Below are 26165 nucleotides of genomic sequence, written 5' to 3'. Positions count from 1 at the left end.
TACACAGCAAGCTGTACAAGTGGCAAAGTAAGACCAGTTTCAAGTCATTTTAAAACCAATGTTAGTGAAGAACTAAGACATTACCACAACATGCAGAGAAAGTGAGAAGGTATTATTTTCCACCAAATACAAAGAAAAAAAAAATCAGAAATATCATGTAAATATTACTATATGTTCTTGATGGACAGGAGCGTTGAAAAATGTTTTTAGTTTTTTTTTTGTTTTAATTTTCATGTATTTCATTCTTACAAATGTCATATTTAATCAGTGTTTGTATTATTGACCTCAGTTACTGCACTTTTTAGTTTCCATGTAAGAAGAAAAAGTATATATCTTTCAAAAATGTTTAGAAGCTGCTATCGTCAGAATGGTGATCTGAAACAAACTGTATGATATTCAGTCGTTTTGACTCCCTGTGTTGCTATTAGCTTTCCTGTCTTTCGTTTTTCATTTGTATCTGGCCGTAGATATTCCTCTCCAACCTAAACTGACTTTGCATTTGTTGTTTTTAATGATGTAGAGAGGTATTGTCACTATGAACCATATATCCATCCATCCATCCATCCATCGTCCATGCAGGACCCAAATCCCCCCAAAATACGATACGCATCAAGACATTATGTTTGGGATATATTGTCACACACTCAAGGTTTTACCCTTGTGTTTGTGTAAAACATCATCTTAGGTTAAGGTGTAAATTTTGGCAGGGAAACCAAGAGATGTCAAAGGGGAAGGAAAAGCTTAAATGAAGGAATTCCCATTAAAAAGGGACTCTTGAGAGACTTTGTAACTTTTATGATATATGAAACTTTGTAAGGATGTTGTAAAGGCTACATCACCTTCAAAGACTGCATTTAACACTTTGTATGAAAAAATATATAGTCCTGGTTAAAAAAAAGAAAGAAAAAAAAGACTTGTATTATGTTGATATTATCAAATTATATGTAATATTAGTACTCCAGATACTGCTGCTTTACATAGAACTGTTACCAGTGGGGAGAGACTGACCTGCAATCACTACACTATGCCAACGACATGCAGTACTATGGTTCATCATCTGCCATTGAGGTCACTGGAAAGCCATTCTAGCCTGTTTGAATGGATGAATCCGAAATCTGTCATTGGATCCTTCCCTTCATTCTATAAACGTAACCTGTCGTTGTTTCCACATACTTAGACTAACTTAGAAATATCCTCCTCAGCAATTACTTGTATCGTCAATGTACGAATACCAAAACAGCTGATCTAGCAGAAAGGCTACCGAATGTGACTGTACGTCAACTTGAAAAAAAAAAAATCATACTCTTAATATTGGAGAAGGTACCCATAAGCCATAGCTAACAAAGATATTCATGGAAGGAAGTATAAGATTACGCATTGGATGAGGACATCACCTCTCTACTGTAGTCACCACAGGATCCCTTGCTGTACCTCATGCCTGTAATGTTTGCTGCTTCTATATTTTTGGTATTTTAGTGACATTTTTGCGTCTCATAACAATGGTGTAAATAGTAGAACTATTTATTGAGAGTGTTATACTTTTTTAAGTTATATTTAATGTCCATGTAAGTTATTTTTTACATTGTTCTTATAAACAAAAACATTAGCGGTTGTGAGTCAAAGCTGTCATTTTGTCTCTGTCATCATGCTCTGTTGTCATCAGGGCTGTAAAGCGTTGATCAGACACACAGTACGCTCCAATCCCACGACCACACAAGAACTCGTCTCATTGGTCATTAAATGTAGGTGGACACTGCTCGCATCCAATGAGGATTCACCACATGTTCAAATGTTACTGAGTGCATTGTATATTATTTTTCCCCTTTAAACCAGAATGTAATTTTTTTTTTCTTTCTCAGCTTATTTTTTAAAAATGCACACATTAGTCATATGTACAAGGAGTCGTGAAAAGAGAACCAAGTATATATCGGTCAAGTGCATAAATCCATAATACAGCAAGTAATGTTTTGAGAGACCAGCGTAAGGCACACAGAATATATGGACACAGCCAGCTGAGGGCAGGAGAAAATGGGCAAGTGGCAAAAAGAGGGATCAAAAATGAAGGAAAAGAAGGCGTGGAGGTCAGAAGGCAGCCGATGGTGCCCCAGATAGAGTGTTCTTGGACGGGGTAAAAGTAGAAGGTGGGCAGGAGAGAGGTAGGGATGGGTGGGCTGCTTTTCCTGGCCTGTCTCGCTATTTGTCCAGGTGTGAAAATGTGTACTCACAGAGGCTGCCCCTGGGCCAGGGGTGGCCAGCGCTGACTGGCAACAAGCCGAGGCCAATGAGTCAGAGTTTCTCCTGGGGGTGGCGGCCATCCCTCTCTGGGACTCCCCCCCCACCCCCCACCCCTCCTACCTCCACCTCCCCACTCCTCGACACACTGCCTCATCTGTCACTGTCAGGTATGCCTGCGCAGGGCTGCCAGGGTCAAACCGGCCCTGTGAAAATGAGAGAGGATGTTTGCCCAGCTTACGGAGCCTTTTGAAGTTAGGCTGAAGGAACACAGCTCTCCTCACCTAAAGCCTATGCTTATCACATAATATGATTTGTATAGCAGTCGTTTTTGACAGGCTTTGATACCTCTCCACATTTTCCACCAACAGTAGCGCCTTTGTTTCTAATTTAACACCTGGTTGTTGCATTGCTTGTCTAAAAATGGCAGAAACTTTGTAGTGTCAAACTCATTACAAAGCAGTGGGAAGTGGAAGAAAGAGTATCTGAAGCCCTAACATTTTTGCTCAGATCACTGTGGAGAAAAATACTGATGTGCCATCTTGTTGTAAGACATTTTCTTTGTGTATTGTAACACATGAAGTACCTCTCACAGGCCTCTGGTTATAGAATGGTCCACTTATATCTGTTTCCTAATCCCTCAATAAATAAAAAAGGTGAATTGTCCTTTTTTCTAAGTGGGAAGTACAAAAAAAAGTGTATTTACATATTATATGGATATCTAGTGGTATTACTGCGGTGTTTCGTACCCGATTGCTCAACAAATATATTTTAAGATGTAAATAATATTATATGATGATTGTATTTGCAAACCATGTACTAACTGTCTGGGAGTAGCTCTTGGATTGATTTTTATCATAACTATTATACAAAGAGATGAACCGTGAATATGTTGTGCATTGTGTCAAAGTATCACCTGCAAGACAGAAAAAAAAAAAAAAAAAAAAAAAAAAGACCTGTGATGCTTTACCACACCACTCGCTGTCAGCATTTATTTGTTCATAATGGCTTAGTACAAGCACTGTTGTCAGTTGTCTAAACCATGAATTTATCCATTGAGTCATAAATTATTTATTTGTTGTCAAGATGAATAAAATCACAATGGTCATTTCTGGGTCTTAGGAGTTGAAATTGATCCTCGTAATCAAACTTGACTGATCTTTGTTACGCATTGAGAAGTTCATTTCAAATTTATCTGAATCGACCGACTGGCACCAACCAACAGCTTTCTTTCTTTTTTTTTTTTTTTCTCACTCCATACTGTATATTGTTGAGTCTTATCCCAATGCCTTTGTGTTTGCTGAGAATTTCACCAACACTGTAAAGGTAGCCATCAGACTCAGTAGTCCCTCCCTCCCTCTGATGGCCTCCTCTCTTTTTGGTTCTTACACAGTATGCACTTTTTCAGGCACATATACAACAGATTGGACTTTTATGTTTCAGTTGATGTTTCTCTCTGTTTTCACAGTTGCAATTATATATATTTTTGGTGCTCTGGTACATGGCAAAACATGTCTGATGTGTACTATATTTTCATAAGGAAGAGTCATAAAAATGAGTATCATGTTCATTTTGCTGTCATTTATTGTGTAGAAATAAAACACTGGTTAAAGTGAACATAAGTTGGAGGAGTGTGGTCAGTTCCTTGAAAAATGTTTTAATCACCATTGCTGAAAACATCCTGCAAAAAATGTGTCCAACTCTTCTGGAAGTCCTCCGAGGTACCAAAGATCCATTGTGATCCTTTTCAAAACAAAAAAAGGGCTGAGGTTGCTATAAAAGAGGAACTCATTCTTTAAGCCTCCATTGATACATTGGCATCAAAATGTGAGTGCTGTTCCTGGCACACCAATGACGTTAATGGCCTAATTTGTGAGAATGAACATCAAGCTACTGATTTTTAAAGTGCAGTTAATGTTGCATGACTGGAAAGAAACTGGATCTGAGCTTAAAGGAGCAGTTTGTTGAGGGAGATGGAAAAAGAAAATGCTTCCCAGCAGCTCACATGCAGAGAGGCATAGCCACCTTCAGTTAATGATATAAATTAGAGTAATTCATAGGGGATAGCTGTCTGTTAGTTCAGTGACTGATTTCCCCTCCTTTCCAGCTCAATGTAAATATTTTTCAGCTGAATCATGTGTTAAATTGGGCAAAACCTGGGAAACAACAGCAATGAACTGCATTCTACAATTGCAAAGTTTAAATCTGATTACAGTTATTTTCATCCGAGTCTCATTTCACCATTTTATTTCACTCAGTTCTCACTAATTCTCATCCAAATATTGTGCAACTTCTATGTGGTGGTTTTCACCCCGGGGGCTTTCCTCCACTGAGGTCTGTGTCAGTTGAGGCAGGACACATGTGCACCACACCAGCTGATCAACAGCATCGCAGATGAAGTTTGTGCTCTTAACAAGGCAGATCTCTGAAGTCAACACCACATTCTTCTCTATGCCGCCACATGCTCGTGTCGATGGCTTGCGCTGCTATGTCAACAATGTTAAACTCAAACCCAAAAGCTCTTAGCGCAGTCGTTTGTGAGCAATGAGACATACCTACGTGCAATTTTCTGATTATGCATGACTTGTACCAGACGTTTTTAGCAGGATTAAGAATTCTAAATAAACCATGCAGCCATGCTAGCACCTCCATGAGGTGGTACTGAAGCACAACTGTGCTATGTAAATGCTAATCACAGTGTGCTAACATCCTCACAATGACAGTGCAAATTTTAGCAGGCAGTGTTTACTACGTTTACCATCTTAATGTAGCATGTTATCACTTTCTGATTAGTACTAAACTAAAAAGTTGAGACTGATGGAAACATTGCATGCGCAAGCCAAAAAAATTGGGATGCTGTGTAAAACTTAATTAAAATAGAATGTGATGATATACCAATCCTTTTTGACATATGCTAAAATGAAAACAGTACAAAGACAATACATTTAAAGTTTTACCTCATCAACTTCATTAATTTTTGCAAATATATGCTTACAAGAGCAACAAAAAGCTGGGAAAGATGTGGAATGCTCCAAAAACACCTGTTTGGAACATTCCACAGGTAATCAGGTTAATTGGTAACAGGTGATAGTATCATGATTTGGTATGAAAAGGGCATCCTTGAAAGGCAAGGATAGAGCAAGGTTCATCACCTTGGTTCATCATCTATCCAGTACTGTAGATGTTGAGATATTTCAGCCTGGAACAAAATGGGGAAGTATATGCAGTATTTTAAACATTTTATTTGTGGGGAAAGTAGACATAACATGCAAAACCAAGGTCGACAAAATGCAGAAAAGGGACCAGTATATAGAAAGAATGACATGTGGTTAGATTTTGCAAGTTTTAGTATTTTCCACCAATCATCAACAGCATTACCACAGAAGGTTAACATTGTAGTATCACAACAATCACACATTTCAGTTACTGGGCCATTTGTTTTGATGTTTGATGAACAAATGTTTTAACATTTGTGAAAAGTGAAAAATATGTTGAGAATTTATTGATTTTGAAGTCATGAACACAATTGGTTTTGGATGTGGGTGTTCCAACATGTGTTAACACTTTCAAACTGTGGCAACAACATCCCATTCCTCAGTTTCTTGTGATATGACGTAAACACACCACATGACGAGCAGTCGAGATTAAACATGGAAGTTTGGGAGTATCAAGTAACAGAGTATCAAATGGGATATTAACTAAGATGCTGTGACAGTTGTGCAGGCAGTGTGAGTGTTATTGTGTTGAAAAGACCTACTTGAATCACTCTTTGATGGAGTTTTAGTCGATTTTGTTGTATTGAAACAATGTTACACTAATTAACTACAAGAAACCGACTTTTTAATGATGTATTCTTTTTCACACAACATTTGTGTAACATGATAATGTTCTCAACATGTAAATACGGTTCGAGAAAGGTTTTCTTTTCATTTAGGGAAATGAAATTAGCCGACTCATAAACATTTCCAACAAGTAAATCAAAGTAGGTCCAATTAAAATGTACAAAATACTTCCCAACAAAATGGGTAATGTTCCTTGGAATATAAAATAAAACCATAAGTGAAATATAATATCAAGTTAAACAATGAGTGAAATACAATATCTCAACAATACTTACTCTGTATTTGTTGAAGTTGTCTTTGAACTGCTGAAAGGCAATTTGTTTTTGTGTTGCATTGCAGAAGAGGGAGCAACATTAAAAAGACCATAAGGTAAATACAGATTTTAAGATAAGTTAAGAAGAAAAGAAAAATGTTAGTTAATGCAAAAAAGATTTTGCACTAATTCAGTGAACCGTGGAAATCTAACCTTGGCAGATTACAAGGTTGGATTGACTTAACATCTGTCTATGTGTTTGCTCTTGTACTGTTGTCTTGGTGCCGTAATAACAAAAATCACATTCAAAAATACTGACAATCATCGCCTCAGAAATTACAACAGAGTTGACTCAGTGACTGACAGAGTAGAGCTTTCACTGCAGCCAGTGGGTGAAAAGGGCATTTTCTCATCGAGGGTAAACAAGAATATTTTAAGCAAATATCCACAATACAGTATTGCCACTTAAAATTCTTTAAACTTATCATTATTAACTCCCAGCATTTGACCACAGCCAGCTAAGGTAAAACATAATGGTACAGCTAACTGAGGTAAGTTTGAGATTTTCAAGCTAACCTTGCAAATGCATCAGTTTCCACCAAATTGCACAGAAGTTCAACCTTCCATTACTTGCTTTTGTAAGTGGAAGTCTGGTGTTTGTTGATGCCAGTTTGGTGAGAAATTAGATAACATTTCAACAGCAGACATGCTAATCAGTAGCCTAATGCTAATGTTAGGCATTTAAAGTAACCGTAAGTAACCATTTAGATAATGGATAATGGCACTGCTTCAAACTACCATCTGCTTAATTGCATTTGGGGTTCATTCTTTTTTTAACTAAGCACACTCAACTAAAAGATAATAACTTACCTCCTTCTCTTCAGGATGGTGAAAGATGATATAACATTTTTTTAGGGCGGCGGCTTTACTCTCCAACATCTTTACCATTTTCCCCAAAAGTGACTCTTGAATGTTTTCCCCATTACACAAAAATGATTTAGTTTTCTTTTATCCACCTAAAACCAACAAACCACATGGATCACAATGAATAAGTGCTTTATTGAAAATAAAGCCCCCCCAAATGGTTGTCAGAAGGCATAATGAGAGAATAATTTATTCAATTTGATTTGATTTCCATTTTGAAAACATTGCTCTAACACAATGTTTGATTCAATGGCATTTTTTCCACATATAAACTGTGACCGCTGTAAAAACTTTGGCTTAAAATTTACTCTTCAACCTCATGCAGCAACTTCTCTGACCAGACTCAATGTTGAATGAGCAACTTTTGCTGTCTGGACAAGAAAATAACTACCAGGTGGAAAATAACTAATAATATTCATGAAAACTGGGAAGGCTTCACAGGAAATCTTGGTAAATGCATGCCACTTGTAATGTTAAAATAGGTTCGAATAAATGCTTCACAGCTGTTCAAGGTTCATTTTTAAATTAAGTTATTCCACAGTAGGGATGAAAGAAAAGTCTTCTAATTTTATATACATTTTTAATATTTCACATTCTTCAGAAAAAGACAATCAAAGCCACATAATAATACATATTTCTTTTTTACAATTTAAAATTTACAATATAATAATTTATTATTACAATTCATAACATGGGATGAAAGTATTGAAAAAAAGGCATTGTTTATCTTCATTGAAACAATATCCATGGCTTTAAAGATATGACATTGGACTGAAAAATAAGAGGACCACAGGAGATCTCTAAAATCGCTGATTCGGCACAATTCAGTGGACAGTCCCTCACATGTTAACTGTTGGTTAAGCACAAACTTTTTGGACACCTGAAAATGTTCCTCAATATTATCCTGCCATCATTTCTGCAAGCGCATGTCATTAAATCTAGCTATAGCATCTGATTTCTTATTTTCTTCAGTATCAGCACTATTGTCACATATAAAAACCCCAAAAAGTAAAAAGTAAAGCATTTACTTTAAAGACTTCAGTGTGGCTAAATTATTGTATGTTTTTGCATCGGGTGCATAATCAACCATGTGAGGGTCCATTTCTAGTCTGAGAAAATGTCCTTGAAATTAGTTAATTTTCAATAGTATTTATTTTGGATACTGTAGTATTAAATGAGAGATGATGATAAAAGGATTTCCACATTTCAGCTGTGAAATCTTTCAAGTACATGAATGAATATGATGTTTGAATGCCACCCACTCTGTCTTTGCATAATTTCAACAGGCTGGTAGCGGCCTGTTCGTCAAACCACACAAAGCTGTTCTATTTCAACTTGAATCTACCAAATGGAATACAAGACTAACTACATAGTTTCTCACTTACTGATTTTAAAGTCATGAAGCAAAGTTTGAATTCTTTAATTAAATTGAATTCCAAAACAAGAAAGTGATTTTCAAATGGCTTTAACACATTTCGGTATCTCCTTTGAAATGAAGGTAGTAAAGGCAAATACGTTATGCTATTGATTTTTTCCTTTTTTTCTCTCTTGAAAGTGTTCCAGGTAAGCTTTAAAGCACCGAAAAGGAACTACAATATTACATTCAAAGTATTTAAGCCAACCAGTTTTTCTCTTGGCTGAATGATATTTTACATGTTCACACTGCAGTTTCTTGTTGATATGTGCAATCACTGGCATTTTGCAGTTGAGAAATATGTTTGCTCCAGTTTTTTTCCCCCCATCTTCTCTCTTCTAATAAAAGTAGGCCACACAAAAATATGTTTTTCGGTAGCTTTAACACAATGTCCAGTGAATTCTGAGGTTTTTTAGGCTCTCCTGGTTTTCAAAAGCCACCGGTCACTTGAGAGACACCTGCTGCAGAGTGGGTGACGAGGTACATCAATCACTGATGTCATTTTGCAGGGGGAAAAAAAGCAACGCCCGTCTCCAAACCCCTGTCTCATCGGAGTTTGGTGTTGCTGTATGTGTTACGCTGTACAGAAATGAGCTTTTCCATGCAGGTGGTGCGACTTTCATGTAAAGAGCCGTGCCACGTGCTACTGGGAGGTCGGCCCTCTTCACTCCGGCAGTAGACATACGCCATGGTGTCGGTGCGGCTCTGGATGTGGCTACTGCGCAGGAGGGACCGGCAGTAGTGGCTAATCTTCTCCACCCTATGTAGAATAAGGTTGGCTTTTCTATTGAAGGATACAAATACAATTGTATTAATCTCTTTTAAGTTTAGGTTGATATCCAGAATTGAGACGTGCAGATGCAAAAACAGATTAAAAGTTCAAATGAAAGCACAAATTTGGGGCATAAGCCCACATGAAATCATTTTGGCAGTTCTGGTGACCAAAGAGACAAGCAGAATCCTTGTGCAATCTCAAAAAGGCTTCAAGCAAGATGACTCATGCAGTGATTAATTTAAGGTACACTCTTTTGGACCCATGTTACTGGACACAGCACATCCTTAAAATTAGACACAGCAGATTGATGACATATGTTAGTCTGTTGATGAATGTCTGCAGGGATTTCAAGAACTCCAAAGCAAGTCCTTCATACAGCCTACAGACTGAATGAAAATACTGGTGAAAGTTATGGATCAAGTGTGATCTGCCTTCGCATTAATGACTGAATGTAATGCACATTCAATATGCATGAGATGATACCGTTCATTTACATTACACATTGAATTATAAAGGTGATGGAAGAGATGGAACAAACACACACACACACACCAGCACTTAGTGTGTGCTGCTGCCAAAAAAGTGACAAAAATTGCTTTTTCGGTTTGGAATGGATGGATCAAGAAAAAAAAAAATCATACTAAAGAGGGAACCTTAAAATTCACCGTGGCACCTGATCTGCATAAACAAAACCTCAGGTGCACCACTCCACCCGCCTCAGTGCAAGGGGGTTCACTTGGTGCACAAAGTCAACAAATACATTTAAAAGAAAAAAGAAAACGATGGCACTGTGCCTTTATTTCCACCTCCACCGGCCTTGTGTCTGCACGAAAGTGCAGCATTAAATGTTACCAGATTTCAAAGAACTGCAACTGTGTCTCTCCTGTCGCTCTGATGGGGCTGCCAGTCTGGGTCAAAACCACCTCAAGAAATTGCCTTTCGAATTCTCGGACACTGATTCTGCTGAACACTACACCAGAGGCAGCTGTCTAGAATAAGTGAAACTAAGAATTTTGTCTCTCGGTCCAGAGTCTGGAGCTGCTGTTTACGACATGAAGGAGCCATATGTCAGGTCACCTTTAATTTAGAAAAGATGCCTCACAACACACACACACATTCCGTGCTTGCAGAACAGAAATGCACCTACAGAATAGTCCAACAGCACAAGCACTCAAGGTTGCACAGCTCATATGGATACTAAAATGAGGAAAACACACGCGGAGAAGGGCAAAATTCCATTTGTTTTGAAAAGCAGTGTCTGCTGAGCATCAACATCTGTCTTTAGTTAAGCAAGGAGTACAGACATCCTTTTCACTTATTTGCTGAAAAAGGGGGGGGGGGGGCATTTTCTCATTTCCCTTAAATTCTTACGTCTGAAACAACAGAATACCAAACACATAATCAAGGGAGTCTTGCAAGCACATTAGCGAGGAATAAATTAAACACATTAAATGTCATTGATGATGACAAACAAAGAAAAGACCAAAAGCAAAAAAAAAAAAAGACACTTAAAATATTATTTCCGCATAACTTGCATGTGGCAACTCAGGGAACTGCTCAGTCAAATATTTGGCTTCATGTGATTTAAGCAACTGAATCCGAAGTAATTGATTACGACAGAAACGCAGCTTCAAGAGAAAGCAGCCCAGAACTGAAACACATCAAATCAACGAGACTGATGTGTGGAAATAGAAAAAGTACACTGCAGCACAAGATAATAGTTGTGTTTACAGACAAAGAAAAAGCAGTAATCATGTATCACACCATGTCCAGAGAACAATACAATTATGAAAGGAGCTAGTGTTCGGCTGTAACAATGCCGGTGGACATTTGGGGGCTGCTGGGATTCTCGGCTCCTGGGGGAGTGCTGACTGTGCTTACGTTTCACTTGGCCATTCTGTTACCCTTTAAAAGGCACCACCAATAGAGCCTGCTTGTAAATTACCCCAACGAGGCTCAACCCTGCCAACTTCAGGCAGTAAATAATCCGTGCTCGCTTATCCACCCCCCCTACACACACACACACACACACACACACACACACACACACACACACACACACACACACACACACACACACACACACACATACACAGCTGCCCACACACAAACACACCATCTGACCACCCTAGTCCCCATATTAAGTCCCAATGGCCAACCCGTGCCTCCCACCCCCCTTCACCAATCACAGACAAACATAATCTTCTTACAGACCAAAGTTATTCCACAATTATTATATTATTTATGGCTTGAAAGGAGTGCTTCCAGGCAGTGGGGGTGGACAAACCAAAACATTGTGCTGTAACTGAAATTCTCGTGTTGCTATCATCAGTGCATTGTCAGACTCGCATACACGAATATTTTTATTCTATACTTTTTTTTTTTTTTAAAGCAGTGTTTATACTTCCTCCCGTGCAGTTTTGCTTGTCAGGGAGCTTCCGTTTGTCTCCGCGCTGTCGTAACGTCTCTGCGTCTGCTCACACGGCAAACTATCAATGGGGGTGTCCCTGTTAAGAGGGTCATGGGCGAGGGGATGTCGGGGTGGCGTGTTGTGGACACGGAGTAACTTTTTTTTTATGAGAGAGAAGAGGAAATGGAGTTGGAAGTTGAGTTAGTGTTAGCTGACTATCAGATTTAGTGTTTGGCTTGGCTGTCAAACTCTGTTTTGGCATCACCATGGTAATGCGAGGAGCGGCTGTAACCCCAGAGGTTTCACGGTGCCTTTGCCCACTTGCTTCCAGTAGAAGCACTTTGGAAACGGGGAGAAAAATGATGGGGGGGGGCATTGTGCAATGGTGTTCCTTAGAGGGGGGTGCAGACAATGCCATGAGAAATGGCTTAATGGTCTGAATCTGGCAGCACCATTTCAGACAGCTTTAGCTTATGTAAGAAACCTCAAGATGACTGTAATTGATCCGAAACAACGTCATCAAACAAGATGACAAGGACACTTGGATAAATAGCGGCAGACTGGGAAAAAAATGAGGGCACTGCTAGGCAAGAAAATAACTGTTAAACATAAAAACCCTTATACAACAATTGGAAGTATGTGAAGTATCTTTAAGGCGAGAAAACTGCTTCTATCTTCTCACCTGGGGCCAAGCTCATCCTCGCTACGCCAGACAAAGTCTCCAAACTTCTCATAGTGGGAATTGTAGTGGTGCTGGACTCTGTATAGCAGCGGAGGAGGGATCTCCATCAGCGTGTTGTAGGCCATCTGCTGTTCCTTGCCACTGGTGTAGCCATTATACAAGTTGTACACCTTGTCTGCGATCTCTGTGAGGAGGCAAGAGACAGAGGAAGAGACATGGAGATGGCAAGGGGGAAGAAGGGATTTAACACGAGTGAGGAGTTTGAGTGAGGGAATTGTGAGAGACAGAAGGTGAAGATGAGGCTTTTTTTTAAAATCCCTAAATACAAGTCAAGCTTCAAATACACCAGATCCTACACTTCCCATGATGCAACTCAATGCAGTCTTTCGCTGCCTGGCAAACTCCGGAAATTCAGAAATTGAATTTGACATGTGAAATTGGTGGAGTGCCCCTTTACATTTTCGCACAGCTTGTTTTAATAACCAGAAACTGTAATCAAGCATGTGCACATTGTGAAAGTCATTAAGAGCTGTGATCAAAGAGAAAAGTATGTGAATCCTGACCTCCTTCCTGTCATGTTTTGTCCCAACTTTTGGGATTTTTGATAAAACCTGTAAGCTAAACGGTGACTGGTGTATTTAGATTTTTGCATAATTGGAAAAATCATTTAGAGTTACATGAAAAATGTACATGCTTGTGTTTAAAAGGGGTAGAAACGGTAGTGATGGATGAATACTCTGGATGCGTAGCCATTTAGGTAAATTGCGATTATGTGAAGGGATGTAAGAGATGCGCAAAAAGATGCAAGTAAAAGAGGTACAAGAAGGGACAGCAGGAAAAAAATCAAAGGTGAGAGTACCTTCAGCTCGGCTGTCATCCACCATTGGACAAGATGTCCGTACTGAGACAAAGCTTGACTCGGAGTGGCTGCCTCGGCTATCCACTGCATGGAGAGTGAACCTGAAAGTGACAAAAAAAGCAACAGAAGCATGTTCATTATTTGGACTGACATCCCAACCTTTAGCAACAGCATCTTGCTTATCTGGTTACAAAATAATGTAAATAATATAATTCTTATAGATTTGCAGGGTAATGTACTTGATGAGATGGTGATTTGCTAGAAGAGATTATATTTGATAATACATAACCATGCACTGACATCACATACTTTTTCAGAAAATGTCTTGTGATGGAGCCAAGGTTTATGGGATTTAATTATATCTGAAAATGAGTGCAGCCAGGACCATAATGGCAGAGGAGAGAGGAGTAAAGGGCCATCTGGCTTGACTCCAAGCACTCCATAAGGACAAAAGTTCCTCTCTGAAAATGTCAAACATCAGAATTTTTTGGGTTCCAGGACAGACTTCCGGACCACTCGGTACCCTGATAAGATACAACAGCCAGCAGTTCAAGACTTTGCAATAGGAGATGAGACAACACTGGGAAAATGTAACGCATCTCTAGTAATGTAGGGCCACACAGCTCGGAATAGAAAACAAATGACCTTTACATGTCCTTTTCAAAATGCCAATCTGTGTACTTCTGAATAAGAAGAAGCACAAGGAGGAACTGGTCATACTGAATTTAAAAAAGGATCAAGGGTGGCACAGATTGAGACATCAATATCCTTGCAGTGGTAAGGAGAGAGAGAGAGAGAGGGCGGCTGTCGCTCTCATGAACGTATCTGCCATTGCCGTCTTGATGATGGTTGAACTTTTAACTTGCTGTTCTCCTTGTGGCCATGGCAACCACAAAAACCACACCAAAGAAAACACACAAGCTGCTTTCACTTGTTCTTGACTGGTCTGAATTACATACGACTTAAAAACAAACATGCATTAAAAAACTGTATAGGAGTAACGTTAGCTTTGATGTTTGCTATATAAATTGTGTCTTCTTGCTAACCGCTTTCTCTATTTTAAGATACAAGCAGCTGTACAGGCTTTTTTCAGGGAAAGACGTTTTGACATGTGTTGGTCGGCAAAGCACAGGTGAAGGATCTAATTAATAATGGCTGAATTCCATTTAGCTGCTTTGTTTTCAGGTTCCTGGAGTTATGCATGTTGGCTAACTGTCGCTCTGTCTTTACAGAACCATCTGTAGTGAAACGCCTGTGCATTCCCTACCATGACATTTCAAAATGTCTGCAGTGAAAAGCCTAGATTTGGCTACGTGATGAGATTAGACTAGGTGGATTGACAGCAACCTGTAGTGTACTGGCATAGGCCTTCAGTTCAACATGTCATTCAATACACTTATTCTCTTTTTGGTGAAAACTTAGTGGGAGGATTGATGCCACTCTTGTGTCTGCACAGTCAATATCAAGCAACAGCGAGCAGCCAGTTAGCTTAGCTTACCACAAACCAGCTAGCCTGGCTCTGTCCAACACTTACAAAATTTGCCTAACAGCATCCATACAAAAATTAGACCTCCTCTCAGGACTGTGTGGGTAAGTACAGACTGTGTTGATTGGCATCTCTCGGACTACCCTATCAGATTTGTTTCAGCTGTTAGGGCAGGACACCATTAACATCCCTGTATGTAGTCTGGTGACCTCCAACCAACTTCAACCTGATCAGCATATCTGAAAACAGCTGTGCAGGTGTGCATGGTCTATGATGAGTAGGTGGCTGGCTGCACAATGCAAACAGTGTTGTCCTTCCAAAAGCCTATTACTCCTGGTTCTGGCTGTATTTTAATTGCAACAGATAAGTGAAGTACGCTATAAATACTGCACAATTCTAATGAAGGTTGTTTTTTGAGTGAAAAGAAAATCCCTTGGTCCACATGTTCTGTTTTTCTTACTGCAGGGGAAGTTTTGAAAAAGTGAATTTAGTATTGAGAAATGTTTGTAACTAGTTATGAAAAACTGTAAGCTTTCAGCAGTATTTCCACAGAGTTACCACTGTAAAAACAACAGAATGACAAAAAGGAAACCACAAAACACAGTGAGACAAAATGAACAACTGAGATGGCATTCCAATGCTAAACATTGTTAGAAATACATGAAAATAAAGAAATTAGGATATTATTGTTTTTACAAAAGTTGCTTTTCTTCCGAAACCCATTTGCCTTTTTTCATGTAATGTCTTTTGAGAGCCGTCCCAATGCTGTCAAATGATTGTTTTGTTTGTAACATGACCTGTTTGGACATTGCTCACATAGTTTGTCTGGTCTTGTTATTCAGCAGGGTGGATGCGGTATTCCCCAAGAACCTCACAAAAGACGCACGGGCCTCACTGGCTCCTCTGCCCAGCAAAACAATGCCGGCATGTAACAGTCACACTGTTTAAATTATGTGGCCACATAACGTGCAGATGGATACAATGAGGTAGGAGAGGGGAGGGGAGCAGGAGGACGACGAGGCGGGAGTTTTATCAAGGCAATTTGTTAAAAGTTTTGTTTGGGACCCAGGATGTGAGCATGCCAGCCTTTTATTGCTGTTTTAGGCTGTTTAAATGGTTGGCATCAATGACAGGTACTGTTTCTCCTTACACAGCCCCTACAGCAATTACAAGATTGTTATGTACTGTAATAAAGCTCTTTCTGCCAGGAGATTCAGCCTCTCTGAGAGTCAACTTTGGTAGATCTGCATTTTATTTGGGAAAAAGAGGGACAGCATGTGCAAGGAAATTGGACATTTTACTGAAAATGTATGAGCAACTGTGCATCGTTTTTATCACAGTCAGGCAAAGGAACCCTGGCAAGGGGTCCTTCACACTGTTGGGATCTCATTCATAGAGATAGTAGCGGTAAAGGGGAACTTGATGGACAGAGTGTGGTGTCTGAGCTCAGTAAAAGGCACTCAGTGATGATAAAGATCGCCTGGGAGAACAAAGGAACCAGCCACGGTCTGGCCTGCCATGAGAATGTCAAAACATCAAGTAACAGAATTGGCAAGACACACACAACCACCCCGGCCGCCCACCCACCCACACACACAGATACACTTTCCTTTGTCTCTCTATTTTTCTATCTACATTGCTTGCATATAGCTCAGCTCTGTCTATTCCTCTCTCTAATTCCTCTCTCTCACATCTATTCCAAGGCTGTCTGGCTGCACATGGCTCCTTTGGAAGAGGCTTGGTTTTGTCCGTGTGCCATAGTTTTGAAAGCTCAGCAAACAATGAAGTGGACAAATGGCAGATTAATGTTTGTGTAAATTAACAATGTTGCCATTAAAGTAACCATTGTCCTCTAATTTAATGAGACAGCGGAGAGACGGGTGAACAAGAGATGACAAGACAGAAAGCTCGGAGACAGAGCGAGAGAGGGGGAATGAGAGAAAGTGCGAGTGAGAGAGGATCAATTAGGGCAGTATTTTTGGCATGCTGAGAGAAGCCAGGGCAGTAGGGGATGCCTTTTCCATGACGTCAGCCTTTGGGCACACATCAGTTGAGCCAGTCCACAAATCAATCAAGCCCACATAGAATCGTTTCTCACTGCCTGAAGAATTTATGGCAGCTTACAGTATCTCATGACTTTGAAATCCTCAGATCTAAGTGGCATTACACTGGTGCAACATCCCTAAATAAAATTGCTTTGCCTTTCATTGCAAATTAGTAGAGTTATCTCAGCTCTGAATGATCTCACTTGCAGATCAGTCAGACTCATAATCCAAGCGTATTAAAAGTCATTCAAGAGTTTTGAATGTATGCACCAGATATTTCTGGAAACTGAGATATTGTGTGAGTGACAATCACTGTAACAACACTTTGAATGGCATTTGACAAAATCAAGGTGAGATCATTGTGTTGGTTGAACCGGTACAGAATGTGAGGTCATGACTGCCCTTTTCAATCACATAAAGCCACTAAAAAAACAAATGATATGCACCAAGTGTTAGTGTTATGGCTACTGGCTTACATTCAACTAAGGATTCGACTGGCCCAAAACATTTCTATTTAGATTTTGGAGCTAATATACTTCATCACTTTCATACAAACATCAGATGCGTACACTAAAATACATGCGAATGAATTCAAAGTAAGAGGCAGAAGTAAGTAATTTTATGTTAGCTCAGCCCTTTTTTGGTGCTGATCCCCTTTGTTTTCTTTCAGTCAAGGACTGGTTTGAAGTTCTCCAAGCTTACGGGTCTCTGGTATGGGTATATCACAAAGTTCCATCACTTCAATTGCATTTGAGTAGCAGCAAAAACCTTGGAGCTTGATAAGTCAAAATACTGGCACATTAAAACAGAACTGACCCTTTAACCATTATTAAATTGTCATGGCCACAACCATTCTCTAACCTTAAAGTAAACGTAGTTTTTTCCACAGTGACGGGGCAACAAGTTCAGAAAGTGGTCATCTGCAGGCATCCTGATCACCTGGTGCTTGAGATGTACAATATAAAGCAACCACAACATCCCTGATCTGGTTCTTGCTGAGGACCAGCAACACAGTCAACTGATCTCAGCCTTGACCTCACGTATGCAGATATTTTACAAAATGAGCATTTCCCTCTGTATTTGGGCCTCTCATTAAGATGTAAATGGCATTTTAGGACACTAAAACAGATTTTTTACAATGCATTTTCAAGTACAGGTTTATCAAAACTCTTGTGTCCAAAGTGTTTCGATCATTCGTGCATGCTTGTTTGAGTGTTTTGGACAAATTTTTTGTGTTTCTGTGTGTATTTAGATATAGATTTTGTAAAACGCAACTTGTGTGGACAGAGTTAATCCTTTTAAACTGTTAATCTTTTTAAACAGAGAGGGAAAATACTTTAGAAAGTGCCGTATATATGCAGTCAAGGTCTTCATTTGTCATGAGGATTTGTTGAATAAGTACAGTACAACCTCACCCTCACTACCACCTTAAAAAAGTATTATGTGCACATGGATACATTTGTGCAATCATGTTTTCAATCATTCCTAGAGTTTAGAATGAGGAAAACAGTTTGCTGGTACACTACTGAAAGACTGATATGTGTCTTGGCTTGAGACTGATTAACACTAATATTAAAGAACACAGAAGACAGCAAGGATATGGTTGAATCTTGATTGGTAAAATGCTGATGGCATACAAATGACAGAGAGGAAAAAGATGCGGGAGGTAAAAAAATAAAATAAAGCATGAAGTCAGGAATTCAGACAAACTAGGGATACGTTTACACTTAGGGAAAACGCATATGTTTTCATGCGGTTTGGCCTCTCGTTTACATGCAAACTGAGTTTTTTTCACGGAAAACGATCATTTTTAAAAACTCCGGCCAAAGTGGAGATTTCTGAAAATGCCGGTTATGTGTTGGCGTGTAAACAGGATTAAACAGCGTTTTAGGTTCCGAAACGTCACAACATGCGATTGAAAATACTTAACGTTATTTTTGAAAACGATGTTGAGTGCACAATGTTATTTTTGAAAACGGAGGGGCCAAAATATCCGTTTTCCAAAGTACCCTGCTACGTATAAATGTAGCCTAAGTCTACGTTCACACTAATGGAAAACGCATATGTTTTCATGTGTTTTGGCCTCTCGTTTACACACAAACAGAGTTTTTTTTCACAGAAAACGATCATTTTTAAAAACTCCGGCCAAAGTGGAGATTTCTGAAAACGCCAGTTATGTGTTGGCACGTAAACAGGTTTAAACAGCATTTTAGGTTCCGAAACATCACATGCGACAGAAAATACTTAACGTCATGTGAGCGACCTATGTTTACACTCGCGCCCATAGGTTTGGCATAGGATGCGCTCAACGGCGTATTTATCCGGGTTCATGTAAACGACAACATTTTTGAAAACGATGTTGTGTGCACGATGTTATTTTTGAAAACAGAGGGGCTAAAATATCCGTTTTCCAACATACCCTGCTACGTGTAAACGTAGCCTAAGTGTCTTGAGACTCTAGAGTGTGGAGCAATTAGAAGCAGCTGAGGAGCAATCAGGAGGATGCAGGGCAGCTGGAACTGAGACAGTTCAGGAAGATCCAGGGTCTGCCTGTTTAACTATCATTAAAAACAGGAATGAGCACAAGATCAATCTAATGGACGCCTAAAATATTACAGCAGCTTTTATTACAGCAGCTATTGGCTTTTTAAACTAAATGGAGTTTGGTGCTCTTATTAGCTGTGGAGGCAGCAGGGTCATCCCCTCTGAAATGTGTCTGTAACTTTTCATAGAGCAAACAGCATTTTAGTTTGGAGGGGAACATGAGGGCCATAGCAGCCTTGGTAATGATCAACTGTAACGCCAATACCAGTAAAGGTCTTATCAGGCTCTTGATTAAGACAAGTGGAGTTGGCTGCAAACAGATGTGCCCTCAGACGTAATTCCGACGTAAATTCTGCTCTTATCAGAGAAAATAACACTGTGGAGAATGCCTAAACAAAGATAACACTGCTACAAAGTTGGAAATTAGGCTCTTGTTGCAGGTTTTTGTTAGTGGAAGCCTGACTTCTACAGATTAAACTAATAGTTATTCTCCCACTATTCTTCATCCACTGTCAAAACTTTTAGGAAACTCAAAATTGTGAATGTTTAGCTAAATTGATGGTAACTGTGTGGCTGATATGGCCATCAGCCTCTAGAAATTTCATCAATGACTGCTTCCTGGCTCTTTTATTGGATTAATTTTATCATCTTCATTTGCTTGTTTGAATGCTTAATTCTGAACAGGTGTGAAATGTTGCATCACAGACAGGGAAATCTTTCCAAACATGGACCAATCGGCTTCCCCAGGTGTTACCTTTTATGTGAAACTGACAACCAGTGACCACATACTTTAATGTTAATGTTAGACCAGTACAAAAAAACACATGTCCTATATTTTATTGTTATGGCTGTGTCGTTGGGAGACATTAATAATACATAGCTTATTGCTGCATTCATCCATCCATTACCTTCCCTCTGGTGAAATCACTCATAACCACCCACATAAACCACAACATAAAGACCTTGCTATGCATGTGATGTAGCTTCCTCCTCTTACTGTACCTGTATTCCTGCTCTGTAAGTGTTTGACCAAAATTAATAAACTTTCATTTAGGTCACTCATTAGCCTGAATGTGGTGAGGACTCTCTGTTGTATTTTCATCTGAGGTGATTAAAGCTCCTCTGACTTCAGACTTCAGAATCAGACTTTATAAGGGTAAGATCTTTGTATTTCCTTTACTTGTTTATCTCTATCCATCTATGTTTTTGGGCTGTCCATCCGTCCTGATCTCTTAAATGCAATATTTCAGGAACGCCTCAAGGGAATTTCTTCAAACTTGGCACCAATATTCACTTGACCTCTAGGACAAACTTATTAGAGCTTGGTGGTAAAAGGTCAAAGTTCAAGGTCACTGTGACCTCACATGTACCCCATTCATTAAAAACATACATGGAATTCTTTTCCATTTCTTTCCATGTGACAAGATTTTCTATCAGTCCCCTGTACTCCTCTATAAAAACAGTCTTTAAGTGAAGACAATATGTTTCTCCCTGGAATTTATGTGCTGGAATCACACATGTGATAACTTCCATTTTGCAAAAAATACACTTCATAACTTTTACTCAATTCCTTCAAAGTCTTCAGTACATATATTATATGAGTAACACACAAAATAAATGTAACTTGACTGGTTGGTGGGGGTATACAACCGTGAGGCATGATTCTATTATTTTTACTTTATCTTCATTATTTAAATTTAATGGACTCACCTAACCATTTGGACTCCCATTGGAAAAGCCAGATTAAACTGTGTAACCTTCAAGTTATTTATTTTTTGTAACCTTGACTTAGACTTGGGAAAACATGACTGTAGATCAGGTTTCCCATAGATTTAAATCCTTCCTGCTTCTTTGAGAGGGGCACTGATGCAGTTCCCAAAACAAACCTTGGCCACCAAATAGCAAGAGCATTGTAAACATAAGACACTTAACAAGACAGAGAAGACAGTCAAAAGCTGAGAAGACAGTGTGTTTCATGTGTCCAATGTCAGCCACAACATCTGGGTCCTGTCTGGTTCACCCATTATTGCTGCTCTTGCAACTTTGTTTCATGATTTAGAGGGAAGCAAATACCGCTCATAGGATATGAACATCACAGCAATACACACTGGGAGAAGCATCGCTCCACCATACAGTTGACAGGGCGTTATATTTATGACTGACTCTAATGACTGACGAGGTAATCCCATTCACTAACAAATCCACAATCAGCAACAGCAGATAGACAGTGCAGCCCATTTCTCATGACAGTAACCATTTTACTTTCTATTGTAAATGTTAGGGTGATCGTTATGAATCTAATGACCTTAGGCAAGGTCTGTCTGTTAGTTAAATGCCCCCCACATCTACAAAGAGTGGTCAATTTGTTCTTTGAGTTGAACAAATACTGCATCTTAACAGGGATCCTTCTGTATTTACTAAACTCATGCTGTCCTCTGACCAAAGAGAACATAAAAGAACGGAAGCATCCACCACTCCCACCACGTTGAGACTAAGTATGCTTCTCTTAGTTAACTCAACCCAGCTGTTGTTCAGGAGTAGGTAACAAAATTCACCCCCTGAAACAAAATAACATTTGCAGTGGGAATTGTAGACACCCAGGGGAGGATGTGGTATTGCTGATATTTCCTCAGTCATTGTTGTTTGGGAAAGATGCAAACATGGCCACAACATAATGTTTAATGAAAGGTCTTTATATGGCAATGGGAAACATTGAACTCATAAAAATGTGGTCAGAAAGAGGATCAAGTCAATTGGGTTGCAATAAATTGCAGCCTGAGACCAGGAGCAATGTCACAGAATACTGTAGGTGAGCCGGGATAGGATTGTGCAGCCTTGGTAAAGTAATGCAATTGCTGATTACTGTCTAGTTGTAATGGTTAGCAATAGCGAACATGTTTAGCTCTACCATGTGACAAAAAAAATCCCACACTTTGATCATGACTTCAATCAAAAACTAATTACTTGTCCCTTGGCTGATTGCTGATAGTGTGATACCCTGCTAATCAGAGCATATTCTCCAGTCCCCTTTTTAACCAAAATGGGACTACCGCCCTCTTTTTCCAGTTCATAGTCATATACCCTGACTTCCATGGGACAATGATGAGATGTATCAACCAAGACTTCCAAAATGTATTTTGAGACTTTAGAATATCAGGGAAGATCTCAACCACCTCTAGCATCTTGTCACTGCTGCACTTTTTGCCTACCTACACCAAAGACGTGGGTGAGGCCTCCCATGAATCCTCCAACCCGTCCTACAATACAGCAGTAGTGTGAGTCGGGTTCAGGAGTCCTCAAAATCAAGGTCAGCAGTTCTCTTCTGCTGAGAACAGTCTTGGTTAGCTTGCCAAACCCCTTCTACACATTTGCTTCTGAGAACTTCAGGTTTCCTAAAACCTGGCCACTGACTAAGGAGTCCCCTGGGCTAGAGGTTTGCACGGGCCCACCCAAACCCGAAGACCTGAGACCTGAGCCAGGACCTGTATGGGTTTGGATCCACATTTTATGTTAGTACTTGGGTCCAGGTTGTGTCCTACTCTATTACCTGGGTCTGTTTAACATCTTGAGTAAAACTTGAACAATCATTATTATTGTTCAAATGGGCAAACAGCCGAAGTTATCTTTATTATGGTAGATGCAACAAAACTGCAAAACTGATTCTAGGCAAGTTGTTTTTGTCATCTGTCACTGTGACAGCAAGTGGACTTTTAAAATAATAAATATAGAAATAATCTGTGTTTCAACTAGCAGGAGAAGAATAATCTGGATATTTTACCAACTTTCTTGGCAAGGAGGATGGATTATGGGTCATAGGCAGGTTCAAGGGAGAAGGCAACTAACAGTACATTTGGTGAGACACAAAGTTTAGTGTTGACAACTTGTAAATCAGATTTAACATGTTAATAGCAATCAGCTTTGAAATCAGGTTGATTGGGTCTGTATCTCCTGGTCAGGTTCAGGTCTGACATTTCTTGGTTCTGGACAGGTCCAGGTTCCAACTTTCAAATAATAGATCAGTTTGATTCCAGGTAGTCCATTTCCTGGTTCTTTTGGGTTTGGGCACAAAGTTTTGGATCCATGAAGACAGCTTCCGTCTCTGCAAGTGCCCACCAACAGGTTCTTGCTGCCACAATGGCTTTTAAGGCAGACCTACACACATTTGTGGAAAGGTGTTCTTGTACCAGGTATACTTATACACTATATGTCAGTGACAACACACTACATTGCTCAGATCAGGCAGGGTGGGCCTGCCAGTCAACCCCTATAGTTTTTTCTGTCACCTGGACAAACCTAGAGACTAAGAGAACGCTTGATACTCCTAACTGCTGTTCAGTGGAAGGCACAACAGTGTGTCTTCCTTGCTACAACACACAATTGCAATGAGATGACTCTTGTTCTCCATGGAAAATGGGCTCTTGAGTACCTGTGCACCCACCATGTACCTCTCATGAGGGAGTTCAGACCCTCTACAGGTGTGTTATTCTACTTCAGTACATAGAGGTGAACCAAATTATACAGTGACTAGTATTAGATAGCCAGCACTTGCTTTCATACCAGAAAGGCTTCCAAATGTTTGTAGACGGGTCAGCACATCTAAACCACCAAATGTGCTCTTGTCAGACCGGCAATGCACCAGATCCCTACATCTAACATTACAGGTGGTGGACCACATGGTGGTGGTCCTGCGTTCCTTCTTTTGGCTGATTAGACCCCATGGGGACATGTCCGGCCACCAAGTGCTTATCTGAAAGCATTCCAGGCGTCAGGATGGGGCTCTGGTTTCCCTAACCTGTGCAAGGATACTCTTTTTTTAAGATGTTGACTATATATACATTTCAGAGTCATAGTCTAGCCCCTCACCTCACCTGGAATCAATGCGCCTTGGTAGATCATGCTGGGAGCTCCATAACACAGTTCAAAGTATCACAGGGGAGCACACAAACTCCCTACTGCGATCAGATGGCAATTCTCCTCCCGCTTTTAATATATTGTATGTAATTTTATCAACACACAAAACAGATCTTTCCCAAAAGTTTTAATATCTATGTTCTATGTATTTTTTTCACCCATTGAGATCTGGAAATGATAAGGGACTTTCCATACTTCATAGACATGTGCCGGAACCATGAAACTACAACAGAACTGAATTTAGGACTCATGTTTGTGCATATGGGAATGAAATAAATAGCCACAATAAATCAGTTACTCAACTGACCTGAAAATACATGACAAAGGGCATTGGGAGACTTACTTGTAGAGACTGTCGGGCTCCAGGCACTTGAAGACCACTGAATATAGAACAGAGTGAGGATGGTCTCCAGTCCTTCTCCCGGCAACAACACAGGATGAACCCAAACCAGAAAACAGATCATCCATTAAGCTCAGAACCTCACCTGGTAGAGAGATGAAATTAGAAGAGAGAAGGAAGGATGAAATAAAGACAGGAAGAATCAATAAAATCTTACATAAAGGTCACTCTGGAAATGTTATTTGTTCTGAATTACCAGCTATGATTCTTTTTGCCAAAAAAAGAGGGAAAAAAGGCAAACTTATCTTTCAACATTATCTTTCATCTATTGTTCTTAGTTAAACAAAAACAACGCCACATGTTTTGGTTCCACCACATGTTTCAACACAGGAAAAACAATGGTGCACAACATGAACTTAGTCATGAATGAATTTCTACATTTCTGAAAAAGCCCTTTCCTTATCAATGATTGTGCCATTTGACTCTGGTGTTGTGAGTTTCACCTCTGACCGGTCCAGTGGGAAACATATCACCAACATTGAGTCCAAAGCTAAATTAAATATAACTTTTTACTGGCAGCAACCCAATACATACTACATTATAGAACTGTAAGAAAACAGGATTGCTTTCCTTTATGGACACATGGTACTGTTACAATGATATCTCACTGAGCACACTGGCGTCTCACAAAACACTACTTCACAAGTTGTGAAATATCTTTCATGTCAGCTTACGGGAAAGGCAAGCGACGCACACTTGTTCATTTAGACACACACATACTAGACGCCAGTTTCCAGTGCTCATGGGGGTGATGGAAAAAAGAGGGAGCTGTCAAAATAGTTTAAAAGCTCTCAAACGGTTGGATTTCCAACTATTTCTACACGAGGTAAAGGGCAGCTTAGTTTTAGCTTATGATACATGGGCCAACTTATAAACACAGGGAGTAAGTCTGGCTGGTAGGGCACAAGGGGATGGTAAGAAAAGGTTGCAGAAGAGAGGAAAAAGAACTGCACGAATGAATGATTTGACCTTTTCACAGAAAGAGCTCTGTGTATAGGAGGTTTCCCCCAAACACATTCCTGCACTATTGCAGGGTTGCTCTTTTGGTGGGTTTACCGTTTAAGACATGTATCTGAAACTGGATTCATTTATTCTGTTGTTAAACTTTGCTCAGGGCTGCAAAAGAAGTTGTCTGTATCAATATCAGCATGCATAAATTTGCAATTTTAATGTTTTTGTCAAAATGTTGGACCAATCTCCCATGGATGTTGATGAAGGAGTGTGTACCTCCTGGACATTTCAAGCTGGAATTCCCATTTGTTACCTTTTAACATGAACAACTTACATCATAACAAACTTTCATGCTTCATTTTTCAACTTTCTCAAGCTTCAAGACCACCTGCATACAGTGTTTATATACTGTACATTCTGATGATCTTTGGATAAAT

At 39.6% G+C, this 26165-nt stretch overlaps 1 protein-coding gene across 1 annotated transcript in view; it reads right to left on the bottom strand.

The window, feature by feature from the left end:
• Positions 1 to 7585: 7585 nt before the first annotated feature.
• LOC139349209 (astrotactin-2-like) overlaps positions 7586 to 26165 on the bottom strand; it is a 262594-nt gene continuing 244014 nt past the window's right edge. Inside the window, exons 20-23 of the mRNA XM_070989796.1 lie at positions 24721 to 24862; positions 13392 to 13492; positions 12533 to 12716; positions 7586 to 9449 (exon numbers count right to left, since the gene is read on the bottom strand). Of these exons, the coding sequence (XP_070845897.1) occupies positions 9212 to 9449; positions 12533 to 12716; positions 13392 to 13492; positions 24721 to 24862 (665 nt within the window). The 3' untranslated portion in view covers positions 7586 to 9211. The remainder of the gene's footprint in view (positions 9450 to 12532; positions 12717 to 13391; positions 13493 to 24720; positions 24863 to 26165) is intronic.

This window comes from Chaetodon trifascialis, chromosome 20, assembly GCF_039877785.1.
Source record: "Chaetodon trifascialis isolate fChaTrf1 chromosome 20, fChaTrf1.hap1, whole genome shotgun sequence".
NCBI classification, from domain to species: domain Eukaryota; kingdom Metazoa; phylum Chordata; class Actinopteri; order Chaetodontiformes; family Chaetodontidae; genus Chaetodon; species Chaetodon trifascialis.
Note: the sequence above shows the minus strand (reverse complement) of the source record. Positions and strands in the feature narration are given on the sequence as shown.